Source organism: Phalacrocorax carbo, chromosome 6 (assembly GCF_963921805.1).
Source record: "Phalacrocorax carbo chromosome 6, bPhaCar2.1, whole genome shotgun sequence".
Taxonomy (NCBI): Eukaryota; Metazoa; Chordata; class Aves; order Suliformes; family Phalacrocoracidae; genus Phalacrocorax; species Phalacrocorax carbo.
In genome coordinates this window covers 18769129-18793347 of record NC_087518.1, presented here as the reverse complement: position 1 = coordinate 18793347, position 24219 = coordinate 18769129, and the positions used below count along the sequence as shown (strand labels likewise).

Sequence of the window (24219 nt, the reverse complement as noted above, 5' to 3'; positions counted from 1 at the left end):
GGACTAAAAGATTTATATTTATTTTGTGGTAGTGCTCGTGCTCCATTAGGCAGGTTCACATTCAGCTGGATGCTGTAGATACCAGACTAGGTTTAAAGGTGGTGAGCAGGTTAAATGTGGTGCGTAACCAGTGGATGTGACAGGCAAGCGGGTCAGGAAGGAGGTGTGAAGGAGAATGTCTTGTCTTTTGCAGTTGTGATAGGGTTTGAGCTTTTTTTGTTCTTGTAGATTACTGTTTTCTGTTGTGTTTAATGAGGTGTTGGAAGCTTTAAAAAAGTTGGCTAAAACTTTCACCACTTGCGCAAGGAGAAAATGCATTAAGTTATTGGCAAGCCAAGTGCACTGATTCATCTGTTTAGCATATGAAAAACTACTTTTTTTTGTCGTTAGTCCTGTTCTAACTGTTACATGAAGTACAGTTGCATGGGTAGTACCAATCAGCAACCAGGTGGCATTAAGAGAAGGCAAAAAATGGAGGGAATTAGTATGAGAGGTGTTGGGCAGTTTTGTTTCTTACTGAGGGTGAGTAGAACTGATGTTGTGTAGGGAACACAGCATTTGTGGCTGTGCAGAGATAACACGTGGTGTGGACATCATAACAAGGGCCTACGGGTTGCAGCTGAGGCATACTGGCATAGTCTCAGCAGGTTGTGCCTCTGCCTCATCTGTGCCACATCTCGTCAAAGTATGAGAACAGGACTTAAGTCTGCACAACTTTCAAGGGGGCAGCTTTCAGAATTACTGAAATAATTCTTTAAGAGGAGGTATGCTTGCCTAATAGTTACAACTGCAAGATGCTACTGCAGCATCAGAAAAAGAAAACACATTCCTGTAATTAGAGCTCTTTGGATATTGACCTATTGAGATAATGAAGATGTTGAAGAACTGTTTTGCAATGTAAACTTGAGAAATACCAATTGGATATTCCACTCTTTTGCAGAACCAAACTGAAGAACCATGAATATGAAACTTTAGATCAGTTGGAGGCTGATCTGAACTTGATGTTTGAAAACGCCAAGCGCTACAATGTTCCCAATTCTGCCATCTATAAGAGAGTACTGAAAATGCAGCAGGTTATGCAGGTATGTGGAGTAGAACAATCAAAAGGATATAACTTCACATGTTAATTCATTTCGGAAAAGCATTCATTAGGGAAATAATCTTTAACTAGACCTGTATTTGCAGTAATATTCTCTTGCTTAGAGAGAAGTATGGGAACGAAGAGCATCATAGGGTGATTTTTCTTCAGCACACCTGCTGCCTTTTGTGATTTCTTTTCGTCACTTTTATTCCTTACTATGATTTTTAACCCAATTAGGTTGTGAGAAGATTGATGATGTGGGGTTTTTTTAGGGTTTGCAGGTAACTGGAAGATGCTAAAGCACTTCAGATTTCATGAAGAGTTCCAGTTAAGTGCTGCAGTCTAAAATGGCATTGTTTTCAAATTGATTCCTCAAAAATTTTTTTGACAGTTGAAAAGAATTATACTGATACTTTGTCTCAGCCAACTTGTGATAAATAAATCACTGGAAATATTTTGATGGTGGTTTACTCTCAAAACCGGTAGTTGCATTTTTCTTTGTGCATCTGATCTGTTCTGATGTTTAATATTGTTCTGGAAATGTCCGGCAGTGAGTTTGGCTTCAGGGATTTCTTCTTTTCTCAGGCAAAGAAGAAGGAGCTTGCAAGGAGAGATGACATCGAGGATGGGGACAGTATGATTTCTTCTGCTACATCTGATACTGGAAGTTCAAAGAGGAAAAGGTATGTACGTCTAGTTCCTGCAGACCATGACATTACTACATCTTTTATTTTTTAAAGACAATATTAGGCCATGGTTTTTAGCATTTGTGTAAGGATTTGTAGTTCTGAAACTTAACCTCATTAAGTGTTGGTTCTAATTAATTCAAAACTATTTGCTGAATTTATTTCCCTTTTCTGCCTATTAGTTGGCAGTTGTCAACATCAGTTCAGTAAGTGGCATGGACACTATAGTTACCCTGAATTAGGTAATTTTGTCAGTGAATTTCAGGGTTTGGTTTTTTTTTTTTTTTTTTTTTTAGCCTGGTGTGTGGACTGTCTTCACAGGTTGTTAGCAATTGTTGCTTCTTTTCTACTACTTCTGATATATGACTATTTAAGTTAGGTAGCAATTTCAGAATATAATTAAAGGTAATGCTATAGTTGAATTAATTTTTTGAAAGTTTATAGTATTACTCTACAAATATTTTTACTTGATGAAGTCTCCTGGCATAAATATTTTCATTTCTTTCCATGACCTGAACTCTGCTTGACGAGTTTTCTTCATTAGAGGACTGCTTCTCTCTCGCTTCTGAATTTACACTCTCTTGTTACTTGCCCATCAGTGGCTGGGCCAAAGAGGGTATTTGACAAATAGATAAACTGCGTATAATAGGTTGATTATTCTGGATACTGTAATGTAAACAAAAAGTGTTTTTAAAGATATACTCTTTTAGTGAGCAATAATGCTGGTTTATGGAAAGTATCCTTTAACAGTGATAGCTGTTGTGTAATTAATATTAGTGATGTATTTCACTCCAGCAAATGATAGTTTCTCTAGTCTGCCTCATGGTATAATTTGAAATAAATTCCAACTTTTCATAATATCATTCCAATAGTAGCAACTGCCAGTGTAAAACTGTAATTCTGCATCTTTTTTGGTGTTGCTTATGACCTTCAGCTTCCCGTATTTTTAGTTCTTTGTTTTGTCAAAGTGAGAGCAGTTGTAGAGGGAGAAAGGGAATGAAATAAAGCATCAGCAAAGATTCACTTAAGAGTAACATTTAAGTGCAACAATGTACACTCATTAAAAAACCTGCAGAGAGAAAATGTTAACATGGATTTAGGAGGTGGTACAGTCTAGGGATACTAAGAAGAAAAGTAGGGGTAACAGTAAGACAGACCACAGTACCAAATGAAGATCAGGAAGGAATAACTTGCAAAAATTGCTAGTTTTGCGATCTTCAGATTCAAAGAGAACTACTAACCTAATGAAGCAAGTCAAACTGTCATCAGTGTTCTTTTAACCCTATATTGCTTTTGATCACCTTGTGCAAGAGAGTACTGAAATGCTTATAAGAAAAAAATCTGTCAGGCCTTGTCATCTAAGAACAGTAGACGGAATAAGTTGTGTCCATAGGTAAGGGAAATCAAAATTATTTTATTTTTTTCATGCCTGAAGAGAACCTGAAAATACTTTTGACATTATCAGTTCAATACTTGTCAATTTCACTTGCTGAATGATAGGAAGTAAAAGATTGTAAATGCTGCTGGTAGCAGAAGTGAAGCACGGAGAGGAATTCCAAAATGTTGCAGAAAAAGGAAACTAATAATCCAGGCAAATTCATTCCCATTAGGAAAATAATAGTGACACAGAAGAAGGTTATTTGAATGTCCCTGTTTATGTATCAGATGCATGACCTGAATCTTGGCTACTGGCAGGCCTTTTACTATTTATTTCTGCTTTGGTTTTGCTTTACCTAGTTATATTGAACTAAATGTTAAAATGTGGAATTTGGAAGCATGCCTCTGTTCTGGCATAGCTCATCTGCTAGTGTGAACCGCTAACTAACAAGTTTCCAGCAGTGAAGATAATCCAGCAGTGAAGACAATGCAGAAAAAAGTTTTTAACTTATAGAAGATACAACTTGAATTTTCTCACATGTTATGAAATTAATTTTCATTATGTTGTTTTGCTGACCTCACCAAGGAGCAAGAGGTATCCAAAGCATGAGGCTGTGCTGGATTAGATATGTTTTAAATATAGGAGGAAAAGATCCAGATGATGGAAAATCTGTGATGCAGTTCGGTTTCAAGCAAGTTGATGAACAGTGATGTTTTGCCCGTTCTGCAAATGAAGGTGGTAGTTGTCTTTACAGATAATGTAGTCAGAGTTATAACTACCTGAATAAGTTTTAAAGAAACTGCAAATGGAAGCTGGTTTAAAAGTGCTTTGTGGAATGTGCATTTCTAGGAGTGCCATGGTGTTGGAGCTGAGATTATACATTATTAACATAAGGTTTCCTCTCCCTTACCTGATTTGCTTATAAATCATGTAGTGTATGTACAAGGAGCCAGGCATAACTGTTTTCCTGATCAGCTGTGCCTTGGTTGTGCTGTGAGATTTTTTGAGACAACCATAATAGTTACACATAGGATGACACTAAAGTTTGTGGTGGTAGCATGTACGCAGCATGTATATGGCTATTTTCTAGCTGGGTTTGCAGTTTTGGTGAGCTTTATTAACTTGTAACTTCATTTGACTGCGCTTGATAGATGCTGCAGACCCTTTTTTTTTTTTTTTTTTTTTTTTTACTGCATTCCTGATGTCCTTAGTCTTCTTGTGTCTGGTACTGAAGAAGACACAGAATTATTCTGAGATAAAATAGCTCAAGTCTTTGATGTTCTGTATTCAGCAGATGTAATAATGAAGATACTGGCTGAGGGGTTTTTCCCTGTTTGCACTAGGTATTGAGGTCCTGGATTCAGATGTCTGGTCCTGACTGATCTGTTTTCTCTGCAGCTGGAAAGTGCTTAGAGCTCCTTTTGACCTTTGCACTTCTGAAAACTAGTTGTTTGTTTTATTCTATAGAACACTTAAACTCAAGGTGAATGAAAGAAAAATCATATCTTAAAGTTGGTTTCCTGTTTATTTAGCAGACTGCTGGTTATGATGCTGTCAATTATTAGCAAATGGACCTGCATTTCTAGTACAGTGTCTTAATGTTGAACTTCTTGTGTGTGTGTTTAGGTGTTTGTGGTTATTTTCTCATGGTAGAGACGAATCTAATTTTTATGTTAGTGTTGGAAGTGGGGCCAAGAGCCCCTGACATTTATTCTTTTCCTTTTTGTTTTTCTCCTTAACCTAACAGTAAAAAGAATATACGAAAGCAAAGAATGAAGATCTTATATAATGCAGTTCTAGAAGCTCGAGAACCAGGCACAGGCAGGCGGCTCTGTGATCTGTTTATGGTTAAGCCATCCAAAAAGGACTATCCAGACTACTATAAAATTATCTTGGAGCCAATGGACTTGAAAATGATAGAACACAACATCCGCAATGATAAGTACACAGGGGAAGAAGCCATGATTGAAGACATGAAGCTCATGTTCCGCAATGCAAGGCATTATAATGAGGAAGGCTCCCAGGTAGTGTTTTGATTCTCCAGTCACACTTAACCTCTCTGTTTCTTTGCAGACATGTAAGTTATGTTAGGATGGTTTAGCTTTGCCTATTATTCATATTATTTATGATAGTTGTTTATTGAACTAAAATAGAAATGTGACTCTTTCTACTGTGTTTTAAATTCTGTCTTCGTCTATAGTTTTGTAAACATGAAATGCAACATACTCCTTTGTGAAGGTTAGATTTATTTCCTGTTAGCTAAACTTGATCCTCCACTACAAAGAATGGCAGGTGAATGTTCTCTAGTATGTTTTTTAAAAAAAAAAAGCTGGTTATTAAATTGTCATTATTCATTGTCAGTTAATCATGTGAAGGTATTTGCACAGTGAACGGTCATCAGCATGTGATTTGGAGCTCAGAACTTCTGAGGAGGGATGTCTTAGGTGGAAAGAAACCGGCTTTGTTTCATGGAAGTGGGAGAGTGTGGGAGATCAGACTAGAAGACCTGACTTGTTTAGTCTAGCAAAAGGAGTCTGAAGGGAATATGCTTTTCACTTAAAAGTACATTGTAGGGTGTTTCTATATTGTGTTGTTTCTCAGGCAGCAAGCATGTTGTGGAATAGCGTGGTGATAAGAAACCTCCAGCTATTTCTAATGAGGAACTTGATCAGCTACTGTACAGGACTTCATGATGAGGTTGCTTTCACCAGGGTTGGATTTGAAGACCGAGGAGGACTGTTCTAGCCCTGTGTACCTGTGTACCTTGATGGAATCACAATAGTTCAAGAGAGATTTCATTGCTCAGGAGAATGATTTGATGAGGAGTTTGATAAGACAACTGCACCTTGCGTTTTGTCGTCCTTGGAATAGAAATGCAGCTTAATTGGATAATTTATTTAAGATTTATGTCTTCCTGATCTAGATGGTGTTCATCAGTTCTGCTTATCTGTATAAATCTGTTAAAGGTGTACATCTGAGAAATAAGCCCTTCTTTTTAAACAAGTACTTGGTTTTGCATTCATCTTTTTCAAACTAACATTTACATGTTTCTAAGGGGCTAGTTCTAAACTAGTCTAAACATGGTAAACCTTGTTTTATTTTGTTTTTTGGTTATTTTACTGATTAATAGGTATACAATGATGCCCATATGCTGGAAAAGATCCTTAAAGAAAAAAGGAAAGAACTTGGACCTCTAGCTGAAGACGATGATGTTGCATCCCCTAAACTAAAGCTAAGTAAGGCAACCTTGTACCTTCCTATGTCTCATTTCAGCACTTACGAAAACTCAACAATACAAACTAACAGATCTTCCTTTTAGGATTGAAGACATGATCTTCAAATTTACACTGACATGCAAAGTTGAATTATATTTTCAAAATCGTGAAAGCAATGGTGTGTTTATATGTGCATGTAATAGAATTTAATTGTTGCATATAGCATTTTCTAAGAAAACTAATTTAGAATGAAGAAGGAAGACTTACAAAAGGTTGGTTTAGTCATGTGGTGTTATCCAAATGTTAGATACTTCATTATGTGCTCAGTAACACATCATTAGCATACTTAATGTATGCTACTGGGATTGCTCACAAGTAAGGTGCTTCTCAAACTGAGTAAAGCTCTTAATTTCCCTGGTCAAATGTCTGGGGTTTCCACAGAATGATAAAAGAAATGCGAGCTTTATTTGGAAAATTATTGAAAGCCTTGAAAAACAAAGAAGCGAAATTTCCAATAATATCTGTTCCTAGACCTGTTGCCCTTAAGAACTAGATTTGCTACTACTCAAATCTTATGTCCCCTTAGTATGTGTTCAGACTTAGCAAACAGAGAAGGTTAAAATTGCACAGAAAAGCTTAAAGAAAATAACTGCATGCAGCCTTCTTGTGCAGCTCTTGGGTAAGGTACAGGTGGTAGAGACTTCACAGACAGCGACTATGCAGTACAGTGCAGGTTCTGAATTAATCAAAAAAGATAATCTGATAATCCCATGAGAGGCCTTATTTTACATTTTACCTGTAATAATCCTCTTTAAATTGGCATAAACCTGTCATAAAGGAATCTGATAATGTTTAGAATACTTCATTTTAGTAGTAGCAAAACCCCTGTGGTGACTGGATTTTTAATGACTGTAGAGAGAAATTCATGTAGAGCTAGTAAGATAAAATTTAATTTAGAGGAGTTATTAATAACATTAGGTAGGAAAAGATATTTTCCATGCTTCAGTCTGAGGAGACCTTCACCAGGTGGATCACATAGAAACATGTGATCCTGTGTTTGCCAAAAATAACATCTTAAAAAAATACTCATGCAATTATGAAAAATAAAGGAAGCTGCAACTTGGAAAGACTCACAAGTCTTCTGCCTATAATGTGGGGTGTTTTTTCAATAAGCAATTCTCCAATGGAAAGGAGATGGGCAAAGAAGCATGCAAGCTCTGTTTTGTAAATTGTTTCCTTTTTCTCTGCTTAGGTAGAAAAAGTGGCATTTCTCCTAAAAAATCTAAATACATGACTCCAATGCAACAGAAATTGAACGAGGTGTATGAAGCAGTTAAGAATTACACGGATAAACGAGGCAGGCGTCTGAGCGCCATCTTCTTGAGGCTGCCATCTCGGTCTGAACTTCCTGACTATTATGTTACCATTAAAAAGCCTGTTGACATGGAAAAGATCAGAAGTCATATGATGGCAAATAAATACCAGGATATTGATTCCATGGTAGAGGACTTTGTAATGATGTTCAATAATGCTTGCACATATAACGAGCCTGAATCTTTGATTTATAAAGATGCTCTGGTCCTGCATAAAGTTTTGCTTGAAACTCGGAGAGAAATAGAAGGAGATGAGGATTCTCATGTGCCCAATGTCACTTTGCTAATTCAGGAACTCATCCATAACCTTTTTGTATCTGTGATGAGCCACCAGGATGATGAGGGCAGATGCTACAGCGACTCCTTAGCTGAGATTCCTGCTGTTGATCCCAGCTTCCCAAATAAACCTCCTCTGACTTTTGATATTATCCGCAAAAATGTTGAAAATAATCGCTATAGAAGATTGGACTTGTTCCAGGAGAATATGTTTGAGGTACTGGAGAGGGCAAGGAGAATGAACAGGTGAGCAAAGCTATATTTTTCAGGTGGTATTTGTCGTATCATGTGAGGAGCATGACTTGCCAGTGTTGTCTGCTGCTTGTTATGGGTAAGCACAGAAATCTATTGGTAGAGCGAAGCTTTAGTTTTATCACTAAATGTGGTGATTGATTGTGTATGTGTTTAGTATTCTGTTTGACTCTGCACAAACTATGTTTCTGCCCTGTTGTATGTATTTTTGTACAGGACTGATTCGGAGATCTACGAGGATGCAGTTGAACTTCAGCAGTTCTTTATTAAAATTCGAGATGAACTTTGTAAGAATGGAGAGATTCTTCTGTCACCTGCTCTCAGCTATACCACTAAGCATCTTCACAATGATGTAGAAAAGGAAAAGAAGGAAAAGCTGCCCAAAGAAATAGAGGAGGATAAGCTCAAAAGAGAGGAGGAGAAGAGAGGTAGCTACTTTCTTTTCATTAATTTTAAATGTATTAATTGAAAAACCTATGCCTTTAACCTACCTATGCATATAACACATGCTCTGCTGTTGCTGTAACTTCGCCTATTGAAAGGACCTTAATAGTCTGGTTGTCCACCAAGAGTCTTGCATTTTAAAGCTATGAGAGATTTATTTTATTTTGATCCTTATCAGCCATGCCAGATGGCTCTAAGAAAGAGATGTAGGTAGAAACTAACCTTATGTAAACTCTTTAATCAGAACACATTGGAGTACCAGTAGTCTTATTTCAAGGAGATTATCAAAGAAAACAATAGTTTTTTACTATAGCTTGCTGCCAATAATGACTTCCAATTTACTGTTGTTTCTTCTTTGACAAATACTGGTTTCTTGACGTGCTGATGTAGCTTTTAACACTGCTAAAGAAATAGTATTTAAGTAAGCCTTTTGTGTTTCTTACTTGGCTACTGTGAGTGTGAAGAAATGGGCCTGCATTATTTTGTAGGGTCAAGAAACCTACTGTGAATGTCCTTTGTGTTTCATGGTTCCTGGCTGTTACATGTCATTGTGGAGCAGGTCTAGGGGAATGAATAAAGCTTTCTAATTGTTCCTTTCCACAGATGAGAGCAGAGCTGTTAGCAAATAGTCCTCAAATTGTCTAACATGGTTCATCTTCCCACATAGCCCTAGTGTCAGCAGCAGTAAAGTCTGATTACTCCAACCAGACTCAGTGTTATAAGGGGACAACCGCTGTGATGCCCTTTTCCCATCTTCCTTTGAGACCTGAAAATCCCAAAGAAAGCAAAACGTGCCTTTCTGAAGGCTTCTGAGCTCAGTGCTGTCATTGAGTTCCTCTTCACTAGCTGGGAGAGCTCAATAAAATTCAGCCAAAGAAGGGTAACCCAACCTTCAGCAGCACCAGTAGCAGAAAGGCTAGCAGCACAAAACATGCTTAAACCTTGCTTCACAGTGGAAGTCAGTGTCAGAGGGATGCATCAGGTATCACATGGCACTTTTGCACTCAGCTAAGGGTGAGGGCATTCATATCAGCAGTCTTGGCTAACATGGAAATGCGGCATTACAGAATGACAGAATGGTGAGGGTTGGAAGGGACTCCTAGAGATCATCTTGTCCAACCCCCCCTGCTTGAGCAGGCACGCCTAGGGCAGGAGCACAGGAATGCATCCAGGCAGGTTTTGAATGTCTCCAGGGAAGGAGACTCCACAATGTCCCTGGGCAGCCTGTTCCACTGCTCTGTCACCCGCGCAGTGAAAAAGTTTTTTTTCTCATATTGAGGTAGAGCTTTCTGCATTCCACCTTGTGCCCATTGTCCCTTGTCCTGTCATTGGGCACCACTGAAAAGAGTCGTCCCATTGTCTTGACACCCACCCTTCAGATATTTATAAGTATTGATGAAATCCCCCTTCAGCTGTCTCTTCTCCAGGCTGGACAAACACAAGTTTCTCAGCCGTTCCTCATAAGGGAGATGCTTCAGTCCCCTGGTCATCTTGGTAGCTCTAAAAGGTAGCATTGGTAACATCTGTTTTTCCCTTCTTGAAATAAGAAGCTGAAAAGAGTGAAGATTCTTCTGGATCAGCTGGACTGTCAAGCTTGCATCGGACCTACAGCCAGGATTGCAGCTTCAAGAACAGCATGTACCATGTAGGAGATTATGTGTATGTGGAGCCTGCTGAAGCCAACTTGCAACCTCACATAGTCTGTATTGAGAGGCTGTGGGAAGATTCAGCTGGTAAGGATGTCTTTGCTATAGGAAAACAATATGGTGAAACTTCTTATTACTATTTAAAACTTTCAGTTTGAGCTTTTCCTGTGTAGATGTTATTTTATTTGCAGAAGTATGTGTGGACTGGTGAGTATTTTTCTTGTTTCTAATTTGCTTTATTCCAAAGAATATCACAAATACAAAGTTATTGGATCAGCACGTGCTTTTTTGTTTTTTGTTTCTACCTACCCTCAAATTTAAGCATCCCAGAAAATAGGCTCTTCGAAGTGGGATGGGCTTCTTGTAATTTAGGTATGGAGGAACACATGGGGGTTTTCTGTGCTCAGGAATCTGAACCAAAGTTGGGCACATTTAACTGCAAATATTCCACAGAACAGCTCGGCTTCAGAACTTGACTTTGTTAAATTGCAGAATTGAACTGAATCTTCCATTTATTAGGCCATAACAAGTACTATTTAATGATTTTCTCATCAGGGATGCCTTCTGTTTGCAGCAGGTACTTCTCTGAAGTGTAAGGAAGGCTAGAGATACGACAAGAGTATGTGATAAGCATGGTGACCTCTCAGCAACCCTGGAATCTACAATCACAGAACTACAGTGGGGTATAGCGGAGTTAGCCATTTTTGTTGCTTTTTTTTTTTTTTTAAAGGGATGGAGTGGGTGTGTTACAAGGACAGTTAAAAAGGTCGTGACTCTTAAATTTGGAGAGGAGAAATATAAGGCAGGATAAAATTAAGGTTTGCAAAATCATGAAGTGGGTAGATAAGGTGAATGCAGAAATACTATTCAACAAATCCAGCAGTACTAGAGTTAGAGGGCACTCATTGACACTAATAAATCAGATTAAAACACATGATAGTGCTTGGCTTTTCAATACAGTGGGTAGTGGGCCTCCTGGCTTCCCAAGGAGCTTGTGGAAACAGTTTATATCAGCGGGTTCAAAAATGGGTGGACAAGTCCATGTACAATACCAGGTCTAAACCAAATAATAAAGGGAATAACCAGTAAATAATAGTCAGATAAAGAGAATAGCTCTCTAACACCCCTAATGCAATGACTGTAGGAGGAGTGGAATGAGTTACAGGGAGTGGCTAAGATCAGATGTGTTGTCCTAATAGCCTGTCCTGCTCACTCAGTTGGATGCAGTGTATTTGGGTAGATAGACGTTTGGCCAGCTGGATGTTTCTTATGTTCATTTGTCTGTGATGGAGAAAGTGAATAGCACTTTTTATTCTGGTTCAGTCTATAGATTGCAGGTTTTCTTTCATTTAGAAAAATATACATATTTCTAACTTATTTATAAATAATTGTTAACAATTTGAATTTGTCACAGTGTAACATGGAAGAAATAGTTCTTTAAAAACTTGAAACAAGTTATCCAAGGTTCTTCAAATGATCAGGTAGTTGTTGTACAGACTTTGAAGCCATTTGAAGGCCTGAAAGTCAAAATTTATAACTAAGTTGCAGACTGTTTCCTGAAGTCATCTAACTCAACAGAACTGATTCCTCCTTTATTTTGCTGAGTCAGGTTTTACCTGGGAAGAAACAGTTTGCAGGCTTTTTAAGCCACCTGCTTTCCATTACCTGAAAAAGTTAAGGAATCTTGTCCTGTTTTAAAACAGTTTACTTCTCAGTATAAATGACTACATGGCTGTTTGGTTAATCAATCAGTCCATCTATAGTTGTTTTTTCTTGCTCATGCTCTAGAGAATATACCATTTCACATAATTTTTGCTTTCTTTTTCCCTCTTTTTTGATGTGTCTTTTGGTTTGCCTTTTTTTTTTTTAGGAGAGAAATGGCTCTATGGCTGTTGGTTTTATCGACCAAATGAAACGTTTCATCTTGCAACACGAAAATTCTTGGAGAAAGAAGTTTTTAAAAGTGACTATTACAATAAAGTTCCTGTTAGCAAAATTTTAGGCAAATGCGTGGTCATGTTTGTTAAGGTGAGAGACTGTTCAGACTAATTTGCTAAGCAAATAATATGTTTTATGCTGTGTTCTTGAAGAGGTGTAGGTATTCTATTAGGGACATCCTACTAATACTTTAATAAAATAGGACTTGCTCCTGTGTATTGTTTGTACTCTTAATTTGCTTCATGAGGTATGTAGTTCCAGGTGTTGGTGTTTCTCGGTGCTGGCTGGCTTGTAGAATCATATGCCTATTAGATAATTAGCTAACTGATTTTTCATAGCATGTGGTAGAGAAATTGCAGGTAACTTCTTAAAGGTTCCCATAAAAGCATGTAGATTTAGGTTTGGTAGAGAGGAAGACTTTAACAGCTTGGTAAGAGCATGAGTCTTTCACCTCTGTCTCAGGATTGATTCCACATCATCCTTGTGCTGAGGATTTTTTGGTTGCTTGCAACATATCTATCTCAGCCAGTTTTTAAAAGGCAGTGTGTTTGTATAGAAAAAAGTGGTACTGCTGCTGAGTACATGAATGGGTATCACAGTCACATAGCAGCTTACTTTCTTCCGCCCCCCCCAACTTGGTGGTCATGTCCTCTTTCCAAGTCAAAGCTCAGAAATCTTGTAAAGGTGGTTTTGGGCTGCAGATCTTGGTACTTGTTAATGTACTGTTTTGGTGACATGAACAAAACCTAACTTTTCTCACATGATAACCTTACTGAATTTACCTTCTTCTCTAAGGGTGAGATTCCTTGTTGTTTGCTCTTAATTTTTAATGTAACTGGGATGTCAAACTGGAAGAAAAGAACTCAGCAGAAAGGCTTCATTAGTCTGAAAGTGTTTCTGATAGAAATGTAGAAAAAGCCAGGAAATATGAGAGGGAGTTCACTGTGTGTCTGTCATGCGTGTGTGTGTGTTGCTGAAATATTTCAACTTTTTTTTCTTCAATCTGCAGGAATATTTTAAATTGTGTCCTGAAAACTTCAGAGATGAGGATGTCTATGTCTGTGAATCACGTTATTCTGCAAAGACAAAATCTTTTAAAAAGATTAAACTGTGGACTATGCCTGTAAGCTCTGTAAGATTTGTCCCACGAGATGTACCCCTGCCTGTGGTCCGTGTTGCTTCTGTGTTTGCTAATACAGACAAAGTAGATGAGGAGAAACATGCTGAAACATTGGAGGACAGTAAGGTGGAAGAAAGTATCCTTCATCTTGAAAAGGTATGCAAGATAACAAGTGGAACATCGATAATATTTGACAGATAAAGAATGACAAAATGTGAGCCTTCAAGACTTTGGTCTCACAGCATCCAGACACAATATAATATAAATAAAGTTTATGTTATAAAGTGTTATACACATTTGTAAATACAAACAAAATATAAATAGACTAAAACTATATATTTGCTGGATTCTACAAATGCTTTTGATCATATGCAGGGTTTGTGTTTTGGGTTGTTTGTTGGTTTTTTCCCGCTTTTTCTAATTATCTAAAATAAATTTAGACATAAAAAATAAACTTAAAGTCATAAAATAAATCCACATTACATTTTGTTCTCTAACGGAACCTTAGAACAGAATACCCAGCACACTCCTTGTCAGCTTTAATTGGACATTTAGTATATATTATTGTATTTATTTACATCATGACAAAAGAAGGAATTATTTCTACTGAGAGAATGCAAACTTGTGGGATATTTTCCTTCCACACCTTGGGGAGATAGTCTGTGTTTCCATTGGCTTTCTGAAGTCCTAGACTAAAAGGTCAAATGAGGCACAATGTAAGTTTTGACTAAAAAGTAAGAAATTAAAAAGGGCAAATGGTGTGAATTTGCAGGCAATACATGGAGTGTTCATATTATTGTATATGAGAGTTGAATAATTGAATTTCTAAGTAGGTTAATTTAGCCATAACCTTAATTCTTGCCTCTTAAGCATGTTATTGTGCTTTAAAACAAACCATCAAAATAAGCTAACAAACCTTGGCTTGGCGAGTTAACTTAGAAGCAGTAGAACAAAAAGGGACATGTAAATTACTTTTCTGGCCAATTTACACCTTTGTGAAATAGGAAAGCTTGTGACATTCATGGAGGGTATCTTTGGCTTTGCTATTCCATTTACAAATTTCAAGGCACCTCACTCTCGCACGTACAGCTCTGTTTAGTGTTTACCTATTATTGGCAACATAGAGTGAAGTCTTTTACTTGTACCTGGCATCTTTTTAATTATGTCTTTGGTTTTCCTTCTTCCACAAGTTTCTAAATGCATATTCTTCTGCAGGACAAAGAAGATGTTCCGGTAGAAATGTCCAATGGAGAACCTGGTTGCCATTATTTTGAACAGCTCTGCTACAATGATATGTGGCTTAAGGTTGGGGACTGTGTCTTCATAAAATCACATGGGTTAGTGCGACCTCGGGTCGGAAGGTAGGTGCAATGTCTTAATCTGCAGTTTGTGTCCATAAAAATAACTTGGACAAAAGATGGGCTTGTTGCAGAAAGTATAAAAGAGGATGGGAAAACAATCTTCTGAAGTAAGGTAAATGTTACAAGCTCTTAATAGATTGAGGTAGAAGTTTAGTCACCTAATAAAAAAGTAGTACAGTTGGAATAGGCTGCTCATTTGTACTTGTGTTTTTGCTGACAGTCTTCCTGAACAACCTAGTGTGTCCAGCTGTCTCATTTAGGAGGGATGGTATTTCATTTATGTTAGTGGTTTGGTTTTCTTTCCAGAATTGAAAAGATGTGGGTCCGAGATGGAGCTGCATATTTCTTTGGTCCAATCTTTATACATCCTGAAGAAACTGAACATGAACCAACTAAAATGTTCTACAAGAAGGAAGTGTTTTTGAGTAACTTGGAGGAGACCTGTCCAATGACTTGCATTTTGGGTAATTATTAACAACTTTAAATCCAATGGACATTTTCTTTCTTTTTCCAATACAATCTAAAACTATTCATAGGTATGTGTAGGCTTGATTACAAGTATGTTTTTTGAGTGGGGGAAGAGAGATTACAGAGTCCATTTCTAATACGCATTCCTGTCTTTGGGACCTGTCGTGAGAATTTTCACAACGGAAGCTTTCTTACAATAAGGGAATTACATGTATGATATCAAAGTGTCTGCAGCCAGAGAACATAAAACTCCATTATTCTTGCTTATTAATGTAATTATTCCAGTATGTTTAACGTGGAAAGTCAGTCCAGAAGCGAGCTGAGATTTGGTTTGTTGCATAAGATGATGACTATATACTGTGTTTTTGTGTTTATGATGCTGTGCTGCATATAGTTAACAGACTAGTGATCGCAGGGTTTTGTTATTTTGCAGGTATTTATTTTTGTTATTTTGCAGCTTTTCTTGTTCTTTAAAAAAACCCAAAGCTGCATTAAGTTTGTGTAGGTTTCTCTCGAGTGGTATTATTTAACAGGGATATGATTGGTGTATTTTTGTAGTTGCGCCAAATACTGGGAATCTTCCAGAGTTCCAAGACTGGCAAAAACTTGAGTTTCTACACTTTTTGTAAAATATCTGCAAATGTGGCTGCCTTTTTACCTAGCTCTTTCATTTCTGCAGGAAAGTGTGCAGTTCTGTCATTCAAAGACTTCCTGTCCTGCAGACCAACAGAAATCTCTGAAAACGATGTTTTTCTTTGTGAGAGCCGCTACAATGAAAGTGACAAACAGATGAAGAAATTTAAAGGGCTGAAGAGGTTTTCACTCTCTGCAAAAGTGGTAGATGATGAAATATACTATTTTAGGTAAAAATGTGATGGGAATGTTGGGGTTGCCTGAGAACTCTTCTGTATTTTGGTGGACCGAACCTGGCTGGCAGCTAAGTCCCCTACTAGCTAGTCTGTCACTCCTCCACAGTGGGATGGGGGAGAGAATTGGAAGGGCAAAAGGAAGAAAAACTCCTGGGTCAAGATAAAGATAGTTTAATAAGTGAAGCAAAGCTGCACATGCAAACAAAGCAAAATAAGGAATTAATTCACTACTTTTCATTAGCAGGCAGATGTTTAGCCATTTCCTGGAAAGGAGGGCCTCAGCACACATAATGGTTACTTGGAAAGACAAGTGCCATAACTCTGAACATCCTCTCTTCTTCCTCTTTTCCCCCAGCTTTATTACTGATCACAATATCATATGGTATGGAATATCCCTTTGGTCAGTTTGGGTTAGCTGTCCTGGTTGTCTCCCCTCCAGCTTCTTGCCCACCCTGGCCTACTTGCTGGAGGGCAGAGTCGGTGGGGGGGGAAAAGCCTTGATGATGTGCCAGCACTGTTCGGCAATAACTACAGCATGGAGTTATCAATACTCCTGTGGTCACAAATCTGAAACACAGCACTGTACAGGCTACTATGCAAGAAAACTAACTCCATCCCAGCCAACCCCAGTATGTATATAAAAGTCATAGTTGTAGGAGAAGATGAATTTTAACTAATCACATTTTTGGAAAGAAGTCCAGGTAGCATCAGTCTTTTCATGGTCTTAATGCCAGTAGATGTTTTCCTTTTCTCCTGACTTTAGCAAAAGTCATTACATTATCAGATTGGTAAACTCTTACATGTCATTAAAATACTTAAGTCTTCATTATGGGTAACAAATAGCTTTCCACTTGGCAAACATCGGTATTGATAAAAATATTAAGTTCCAACTTAAGTACAAGTGTAAAATCTAAGGAAGATGTGGTGTTAACTGCCTTCTATTGCAGAAATGAAGTATTTGCTGCATTGAAATCCCCTTCTAACTTATGAAAAATAAATAAAATTTAAAAACTCCATCAAACAAGCGACTGAAATGAAACACTGTCCATAGACACCAAATGATTTCTGCTCAGTGTTCTGAAAGAAAGCACAGGCACATCCTGTGTCACCGTTGTTTCCATGTTGTTCAGTGATAAAAGAAGAAAAGTTGGTTTTCTCTTCAAAAATAGATGCTATTTCCTGTGAAGTGTGAGTGTATTTGTCATCTGCTTTTTGTTTTCCTCCTCTACCTTTTAGAAAACCCATAGTTCCTCAGAAGGAACCATCTCCACTACTGGAAAAGAAGATTCAGCAGCTAGAAGCAAAATTTGCTGAGTTGGAAGGTGGTGATGAAGACATGGAAGAGATGGGAGAAGAGGAAGGTGACATGACTGAAACACCTTCTATGCCTCAGCTTCAGACCCCACTAGCTAGTGAATTGGATATAATGCCTTATACTCCACCACAGGTAAGGATCTTTCTTGAGAAATCTTTAAACTTATATTCTGCATTATTTCCCTAACCCAAATAAACAAAGAAACGGTAACATTGTATCATATACACAGAAGAGGTTTATACTTCAGTTTATGAATCTATGGAATAAATTACATGGAACAGTTCTGGCATATCCAGTATGATATCCAGGTGATAATATTTAAATCCATTAAAATATTTTTAAAGGAAATCAGTTGAGGAAAATCTAAGGTACATTTTTGTATGATATGTTAAGGGTATTTCTGATTAGTAGGTTTTCTATGACACTTTTCCAGAAATACCAGATCCTTATATTGACTATAAAGTTGGGGTGTAAGGGTTTATTTGTAATTCTCAATTTACCGAACACCCATTTTTAACCTTTTCCTTAAATTTTAAAAAAGCTAGCATTTGGGGTCTTATGGCTTTGCTACATTTTTAGAAAACGCTGGGGATTGTCCTCAAAAGGGGGAAAATAAAAATCACTTCCTCACTATTAAGGTACCATTCTTACTTGGAAGTAAGAATTTGTTAAAAAAGTTAGGAGACCCGGATGTCCTAGAAGCTTTAGTATTAATTTGCTGATAAATGGATAGGAAGTATAAGAGGAATTGTGTGTGGTGTGGCATAAGTCACTGCTGGTGCCCAAATGGGGTGCTTTTGATCCCCTTCCCTCTCTTGCAGTGTTTCTTACAGAAGCCCTGGTAGTTACGTAACTGAGTATTGAAGCAGGGTGAGGAACTGCTTTAACTGGAAATTAGCCTAACCAAAAAATGTTTGTTTGCAACTGGATGAAATCCCTTATCTTTCTCATCGCATTGCTGCATTCAAGCTAATGTCAGCATTAAAGAGGCAATGGGAACGACCTGCTGGGAACAGGAGGGGGTTTCAGACATTTTTGTAACCATCAATATAGGTTTCTGCTGCATTACATTGATTTTGAAGTGACAACCTCATTGGTAGTTGAGTGAGGGGTACAACCCCTGGATAGAAATAACTATCTTTGGATGTCATGATAGAGTCGATGAAATTGAAAGCTTTAGCTTGGTTTGGTTGTGACTTTTGCCATGTGGGCAGACCACGAAATGCATTTTCCTCTTCAAGGTTGTCTCACTGCTCTTGTTTTAATGTGATGAATATCATAAGTAGCATGAGAACTCTTGCAGGGTATTACAAATAGGAAGCATGCTACCAGCATTAACCAACTAATGTAACGCTTTAGGAAGGGGAAGGTAACTTCTTATAAATCAAAATATTACCATTGTTAAGCATGGCAGCTGCTGAAAGCAGTTTAAATAGGGGTCATTGAACATTGAAAATGTCCTCAAACTAAACTAACTTCTGCAGCATTCACTGTCTTTTGATCTCCTGTGTTTTCTGTCTTTCTACATAGCTGCATAGATAGCTTAGATTATCTTGAGGTTTTAAATGCTAATGTGTAGTATCTATTTTAAAAGCCAGGTTGAGTGTCTTGCAGAATTTTCAGGGTAACTGGTGAGAAGTCAGGCTCAAGGGATATATCCAACATGTGTGTATATACCGTTAGACAGATGTGAACTCTGAAGTCTAGAACTTGAAGTAAAAAACAAAAATAACACCCAAAAAAACCCGCTACCACCAAAATCTCCAAACCCAAAAACCAAACAAACCAAACCCCAAAATAAAACAAACAAACAAAAAACAAATAAATTGGGAAAACTGAAAAGGATCAACAGCAATGCATGCTCAGAAAGTGAATGATGATACACAAATGCCCTCGCAGGTGCCTCACACTGCTGATTTGGAAAGAAGAGGCATGTTGTGTCTGAGTTGCCATTCAGAACACAATTTCACTCTGGTGGAGAGATAACTAACATATAGCACAGAAATAAACTTTCTTTTCAGACAGTGTGTTCTATTATGTCCCTAGTGAAAAGTGTCTTTTAAAACAGAGCTCCTAGGTAAAAGGCATGTGTTTGCTTCATGTTCTGTTAAACGTATGGAATTTTATTTAACAACTATTAAACCTCAGAACTTTTAAACTTTTTTTCTTCTGATAACAAAGAAGCTCTTACTAAACCAAGGGATTAAAGGAGTCAAGACACATGAATATGTGTTGTTGTGGGACTTGACAAATAGGTGGATGATGCTCTCCTGCTGCAGTTTGCTGTGAATCAAGTCGAACCTAAAAAAGAAAAAGAAGTGCAACTTCATATTTTGCTTTAGCCGTATGGCTGAGAAAAGGCATAAAAGGGGGTCCTGGTTTATTTCTTCTCTTAACACATATAAAACTGAATATGCAGTTATCTGATTCAAATGGGAAAGATTCTGTTCATTTGAAAATGGTTGTATTGGAGATGTAAAAAAAAATGGAGAATAGAAGAACTGAATTCAGAATTCTTACAGTTTCTCAAAGTCATTTGCCCTTCTAAACTGATGGGTAGGCTTTTACATTAGATTATTGTTATTGAAACTGTTGCAAGCACTATAAAGGCAAAACCAGCTGATCAACTTGCAGCTATCTAAGGCAGATGTGCAAGAGGCAAAATATATCATAATATTTTCCTGTTTCTGAGTTGAGAACTCTCCATCTGCCATAGTGGACCTGCCCAAGAAGCCAGGATGAGTTCCACATGTCCTGTGTGTCATCCCAGACCTTGTGTGGAGTTTTCTTCACTTCCTGCATCTTAGAGACAAACCTAGAAGACTTCCTCCCAAAAAGACAAGTGTGGTCTTTAGGTTCATAATGAAAACATTAAGGGTGGATTGCCATTTGACAATACAGTGAAGTATGCCACATTTTATCCAGTGCATGGCTTAAATTGATGAGCAAGACTTTTTAAGCATCTTGGTATCTCTGGAGCTTTGCTTTTAGCTGAGAGAAGAGTGTTGACCTATGGGACTGGAGTAGAAGGAGTTAGTAATGTGGCCAGAATTTCAGGATAGGAATAACAGTTGCATATATTTTTCTTTCCCTTTTTCCCTGCCAGGTATTTGGAAACAATTACACTTTTCAAGATGTGAGAAATCTGTAATGTTCAGGATATGTGAAGGGCCTTTGGAGGGTTTTGGTATGATGATACATTAGTGGGCCTTATTGATCAGAGTATAGGTGAATTATGGTCTCCTGTTACAAATATATGTGGAAGAAGCCTTCAAAAAGGGGGTTCCAGCTGTTGTATCTCAGTGGTTGTCAGAATAGGTTAATTTTTTGATGGCTGGAAACATCAAGGAACTCTCAACAGGAGCATCCATGGTGGGAAAAGCAAAGAAGCAGAATTTTTGTTACCCATCAACATACAGAATATGACGTGAACCTGTTGTGCAGGAAAAGAGTGATCAGCAAAACTGGGCTTTGGGTTTTTCAGGGAGAAATGGCTACTTACGTAATGGGAGGTGAACACTAGAGAGAAAGGAAAGCTTGGCAGGCAAAATAGGGAGCGTTTAGGGATGACGGAAGTGGAAAATGGAGCCAGGGAGGTTAGGGGTTGCAAAGGCCCAGGAGGAAATGGGGAAGCATTTCACTAAAATGTGCAATGGCAAATAAAAAGTTTTACTCAACTTATCTTGGCAATACTTCTGAACAGCATAGTGAATGAAATCTGTGATGTAATTACTTTTATTCTCTTCTGGCCTTCCAAATAGTCACTTATTTGCTACTTTTGCTACTCAGCCTTTCTTAGTCCTCTCATTCAGTTTGGAATGATTTTAGCTAATAGTAAGCATTCTGTGTTGTCTTACTGAGAATTTTGTTGAAGCCTCAGTTATAAAGGTGGTGATATGTCTGGAAGGGTTGGGTTGAAAAAAACTTTTTGTGCCTGTGTACTTCTCATAACTGTGCGTGTATGCTCTTGCCATGCATCAGTAGATACAGTCTCTCTTCAGGGGTTGTAAGGTTGGATGGCTCTTGTGCAGATACGTTCAAGAGAAATGCAGGAATATTGTAAAATACTATTTCTTACAGTTTTGAATTTTGTATGTCAAGAAGCTTCTCTTTTGTACACTTGTGGTCACTTGTACACTTTTCTCACAGTCCACTCCGAAGTCTGTTAAGGGCAGCACCAAGAAGGAGGGATCAAAAAGGAAGATCAACATGAGTGGGTACATCTTATTTAGCAGCGAGATGAGAGCTGTGATTAAAGCTCAGCACCCAGACTACTCCTTTGGAGAGCTCAGCAGGCTTGTAGGAACTGAATGGAGAAACTTGGAAGCAACAAAGAAAGCAGAATATGAAGGTAAATAAAAACTAAGATGTTAAACACTTTCCTGCTTTTTTTCTTTCCCAACACGTTCATCACTGTTATTCAGATGACGGGTTTAATGAAAGAAGATATTTATGTTTGTGTTCTGGACATACCTTAAAGAGAAGTTCATATTGAGAGATGACTGAAGAGGAGCAAAGAGCATGTTTGTTATGTAGTACACAGCTGATAATTTAAATTGTCTTTGCCACAAATAACCAAATAAACAAAGACCAAGAAGATGGGGACAAAAAAGGGGCATGAAGTCCCTGGGCTGAAAGTCAGTTGGAAAAAATGGTTTGTGAAAGTTGCCTTAAAGGAGGGCTGGGGGGGATTTCTGACAAGAAGCTCTTCAGAGCTGTAGCAGCAGGTAAGAAGGCTTATAGTGGAACGGGAAAAAGTTCTTTGATTAACAGTACTTAAAGTCCTAAAAAGCTTTGGTAGAATAAAATCAAGGATACAGAATCTGTTATGATACTGTAAACATGTCCTATTGTTCAGTCTCAGTATTAATCATCTGTTGTAACTGATTTTGTTGAGATATTTCATATCCTGAAGTAAACCTAGGAGTATTTCATAGGCATGTGATACTTTAGACCTTTCTCTCTTTCTCTCTTTCTTTCCTACTGATATTGGCCATTGTATTTCAACTTTTATTTGATTAAAATAAAATACAGTTGATCCTTAACTGCAGGCCCTTGCCCAAGCCAAACACATTGGCTTAACATCCATAGTTACTACTCTAGTTGATAACGTGGCTACACTTCCAATATAAAACCCATTTTTTTTAAGCAACTGTTGCAATTTTATTGGTGGAAAATGCTATTTTGGATAAGAAAGTTTCAACACCCTGGAAAATGATTGCCCAATTAAGTTATAATTTTGCTTTTTTAAAAATGAGATTTGATAGGTTTTCTGCATACTCATAACTTAAAGGCAGATTTTATCTTCAAGCTAGAAGTTTGCATGCTATCACTTTCCACCCTCAGCTGCCTCAGTCCTTTCCAAATTTGCAGTCGTACCTCCTTGCAGTTTTGTAGAGCAATACAGCACCACTCAGCTAAGTGCGAGTTTTCTTTGCAAATGCTGTTAAGGGAAATAGTAATGCTCTTCTTGTTAAAGTACTAGGGCCTTACTTTTTTCCTGTTTTAGTTTTCCTTTACACCCTTCTAGGTGCACATGTATCTTTTTATTGACAGGTTCCTCCTTACAGTCTCTAATTCTTAAGCAGTAGAATGGCTAGCATGTCATCGCTTCCTAGCTTAGAGCAGCTTGATATCCTGCACTTCTGCAGGAAGACATAGCTGTAATGTACTGGTAGCAACAGTCTCTGATCACTGTGTTAATGATTGCCTAAGTGCTTCCATTTTAATCTTCTTTCTCACTTAAAATTTTCCAAAGCTTTTGTGTTTTGGGCTGCAGTTTCTCTGGCTTGGTGTCTGCCCAGAACTAGACTTACTTTTATTTGTTTTTGAGGGGTTGGGATGGGGTTACAAAGCATCCAAACTGTGTTTGCTTACCATGTGTGAAAGGAGACAAACTCCTCTCCTTCCACTGTGACGAGTCAAAATTCACATGCTCTGTAGTGTGGATGTGCACCAAAGAGCAGGGAACAGGCATGGTTTGACACCTCAGCGAAAAAGTGCCTTTCTGCGTTCTGGTAAAAAGTAGTTTGCATTTCAGATCCATTTTGACCCACTGAAAATTTCATTTGGTATATGTGGAGGGTAATAGTTGTGGTTTTTTAGCAAAAGTTGAGCAACGAACAGGCTGTGTTGGAAATGCCTGCATGGCTAACTGCACTGTGAAAACTCCACAAAATAAACTAAACTAGACTAAACTAAACTAAAATAATGCATGGGATTGAGGTAAAGGCCTGTTTTAAGGAAGAGCTCTGTTCAAAGCAGAAGGTCTATGTCCTGTCTCTTAAGATGTGTTTGGAAGTGTTGTTTGATCTCAAGTCCTGGCCTGAATGATTGTTTAGCGTTGAGTATTAAGGTGAATGCTCAAGGCTGAACTTCTCAGGCACCTGCTACAGTTCCATTTGGCAGCATTGTTTCATCTGTTAGTTCCATGGCAGTCACGGCGTGGATAGAGACTAAGTAAAACTCAAGTACTGTCCTGTGTCAGGTTCTTCAAAGTAATTTCTCATTCATCAGTGTGTCTTGAGAACTTTTACTTTTGTCTGACCTCTTTTTTTTTTTTTAGCTGGCCAAAAGTAGGTGAGAGTCAGAACAGCTGCTTCATCTTTTCCCCAGATACTTGCTCTGCTCTGAAGAGGATTATCTCATTTTTGTACTTCAGGATCTACCTTTAAATGTCTTGTGTATTTTGTGCTCATTCACATGAGTTGTCTGTAGTAAATTTAGGAGATTCTGTGCGTCGTCATTGCTACCTGAAATGACAGAAGTGAAGAGAAGGAAGGAAATGCCTTTGGAAA

At 37.9% G+C, this 24219-nt stretch overlaps 1 protein-coding gene across 10 annotated transcripts in view; it reads left to right on the top strand.

The window, feature by feature from the left end:
- The window catches only part of PBRM1 (polybromo 1), a 64746-nt gene that overhangs the window by 27587 nt on the left and 12940 nt on the right, over positions 1–24219 (top strand). For all 10 annotated transcript variants that reach the window (XM_064454011.1, XM_064454013.1, XM_064454016.1 and 7 more), the window contains 14 exons: positions 941–1082; positions 1667–1764; positions 4893–5169; positions 6276–6381; positions 7613–8255; positions 8478–8689; positions 10253–10438; positions 12222–12379; positions 13299–13565; positions 14625–14770; positions 15077–15234; positions 15918–16101; positions 17344–17554; positions 21572–21773. In XM_064454011.1, the coding sequence (XP_064310081.1) occupies positions 941–1082; positions 1667–1764; positions 4893–5169; positions 6276–6381; positions 7613–8255; positions 8478–8689; positions 10253–10438; positions 12222–12379; positions 13299–13565; positions 14625–14770; positions 15077–15234; positions 15918–16101; positions 17344–17554; positions 21572–21773 (2990 nt within the window). The remainder of the gene's footprint in view (positions 1–940; positions 1083–1666; positions 1765–4892; positions 5170–6275; positions 6382–7612; positions 8256–8477; positions 8690–10252; positions 10439–12221; positions 12380–13298; positions 13566–14624; positions 14771–15076; positions 15235–15917; positions 16102–17343; positions 17555–21571; positions 21774–24219) is intronic.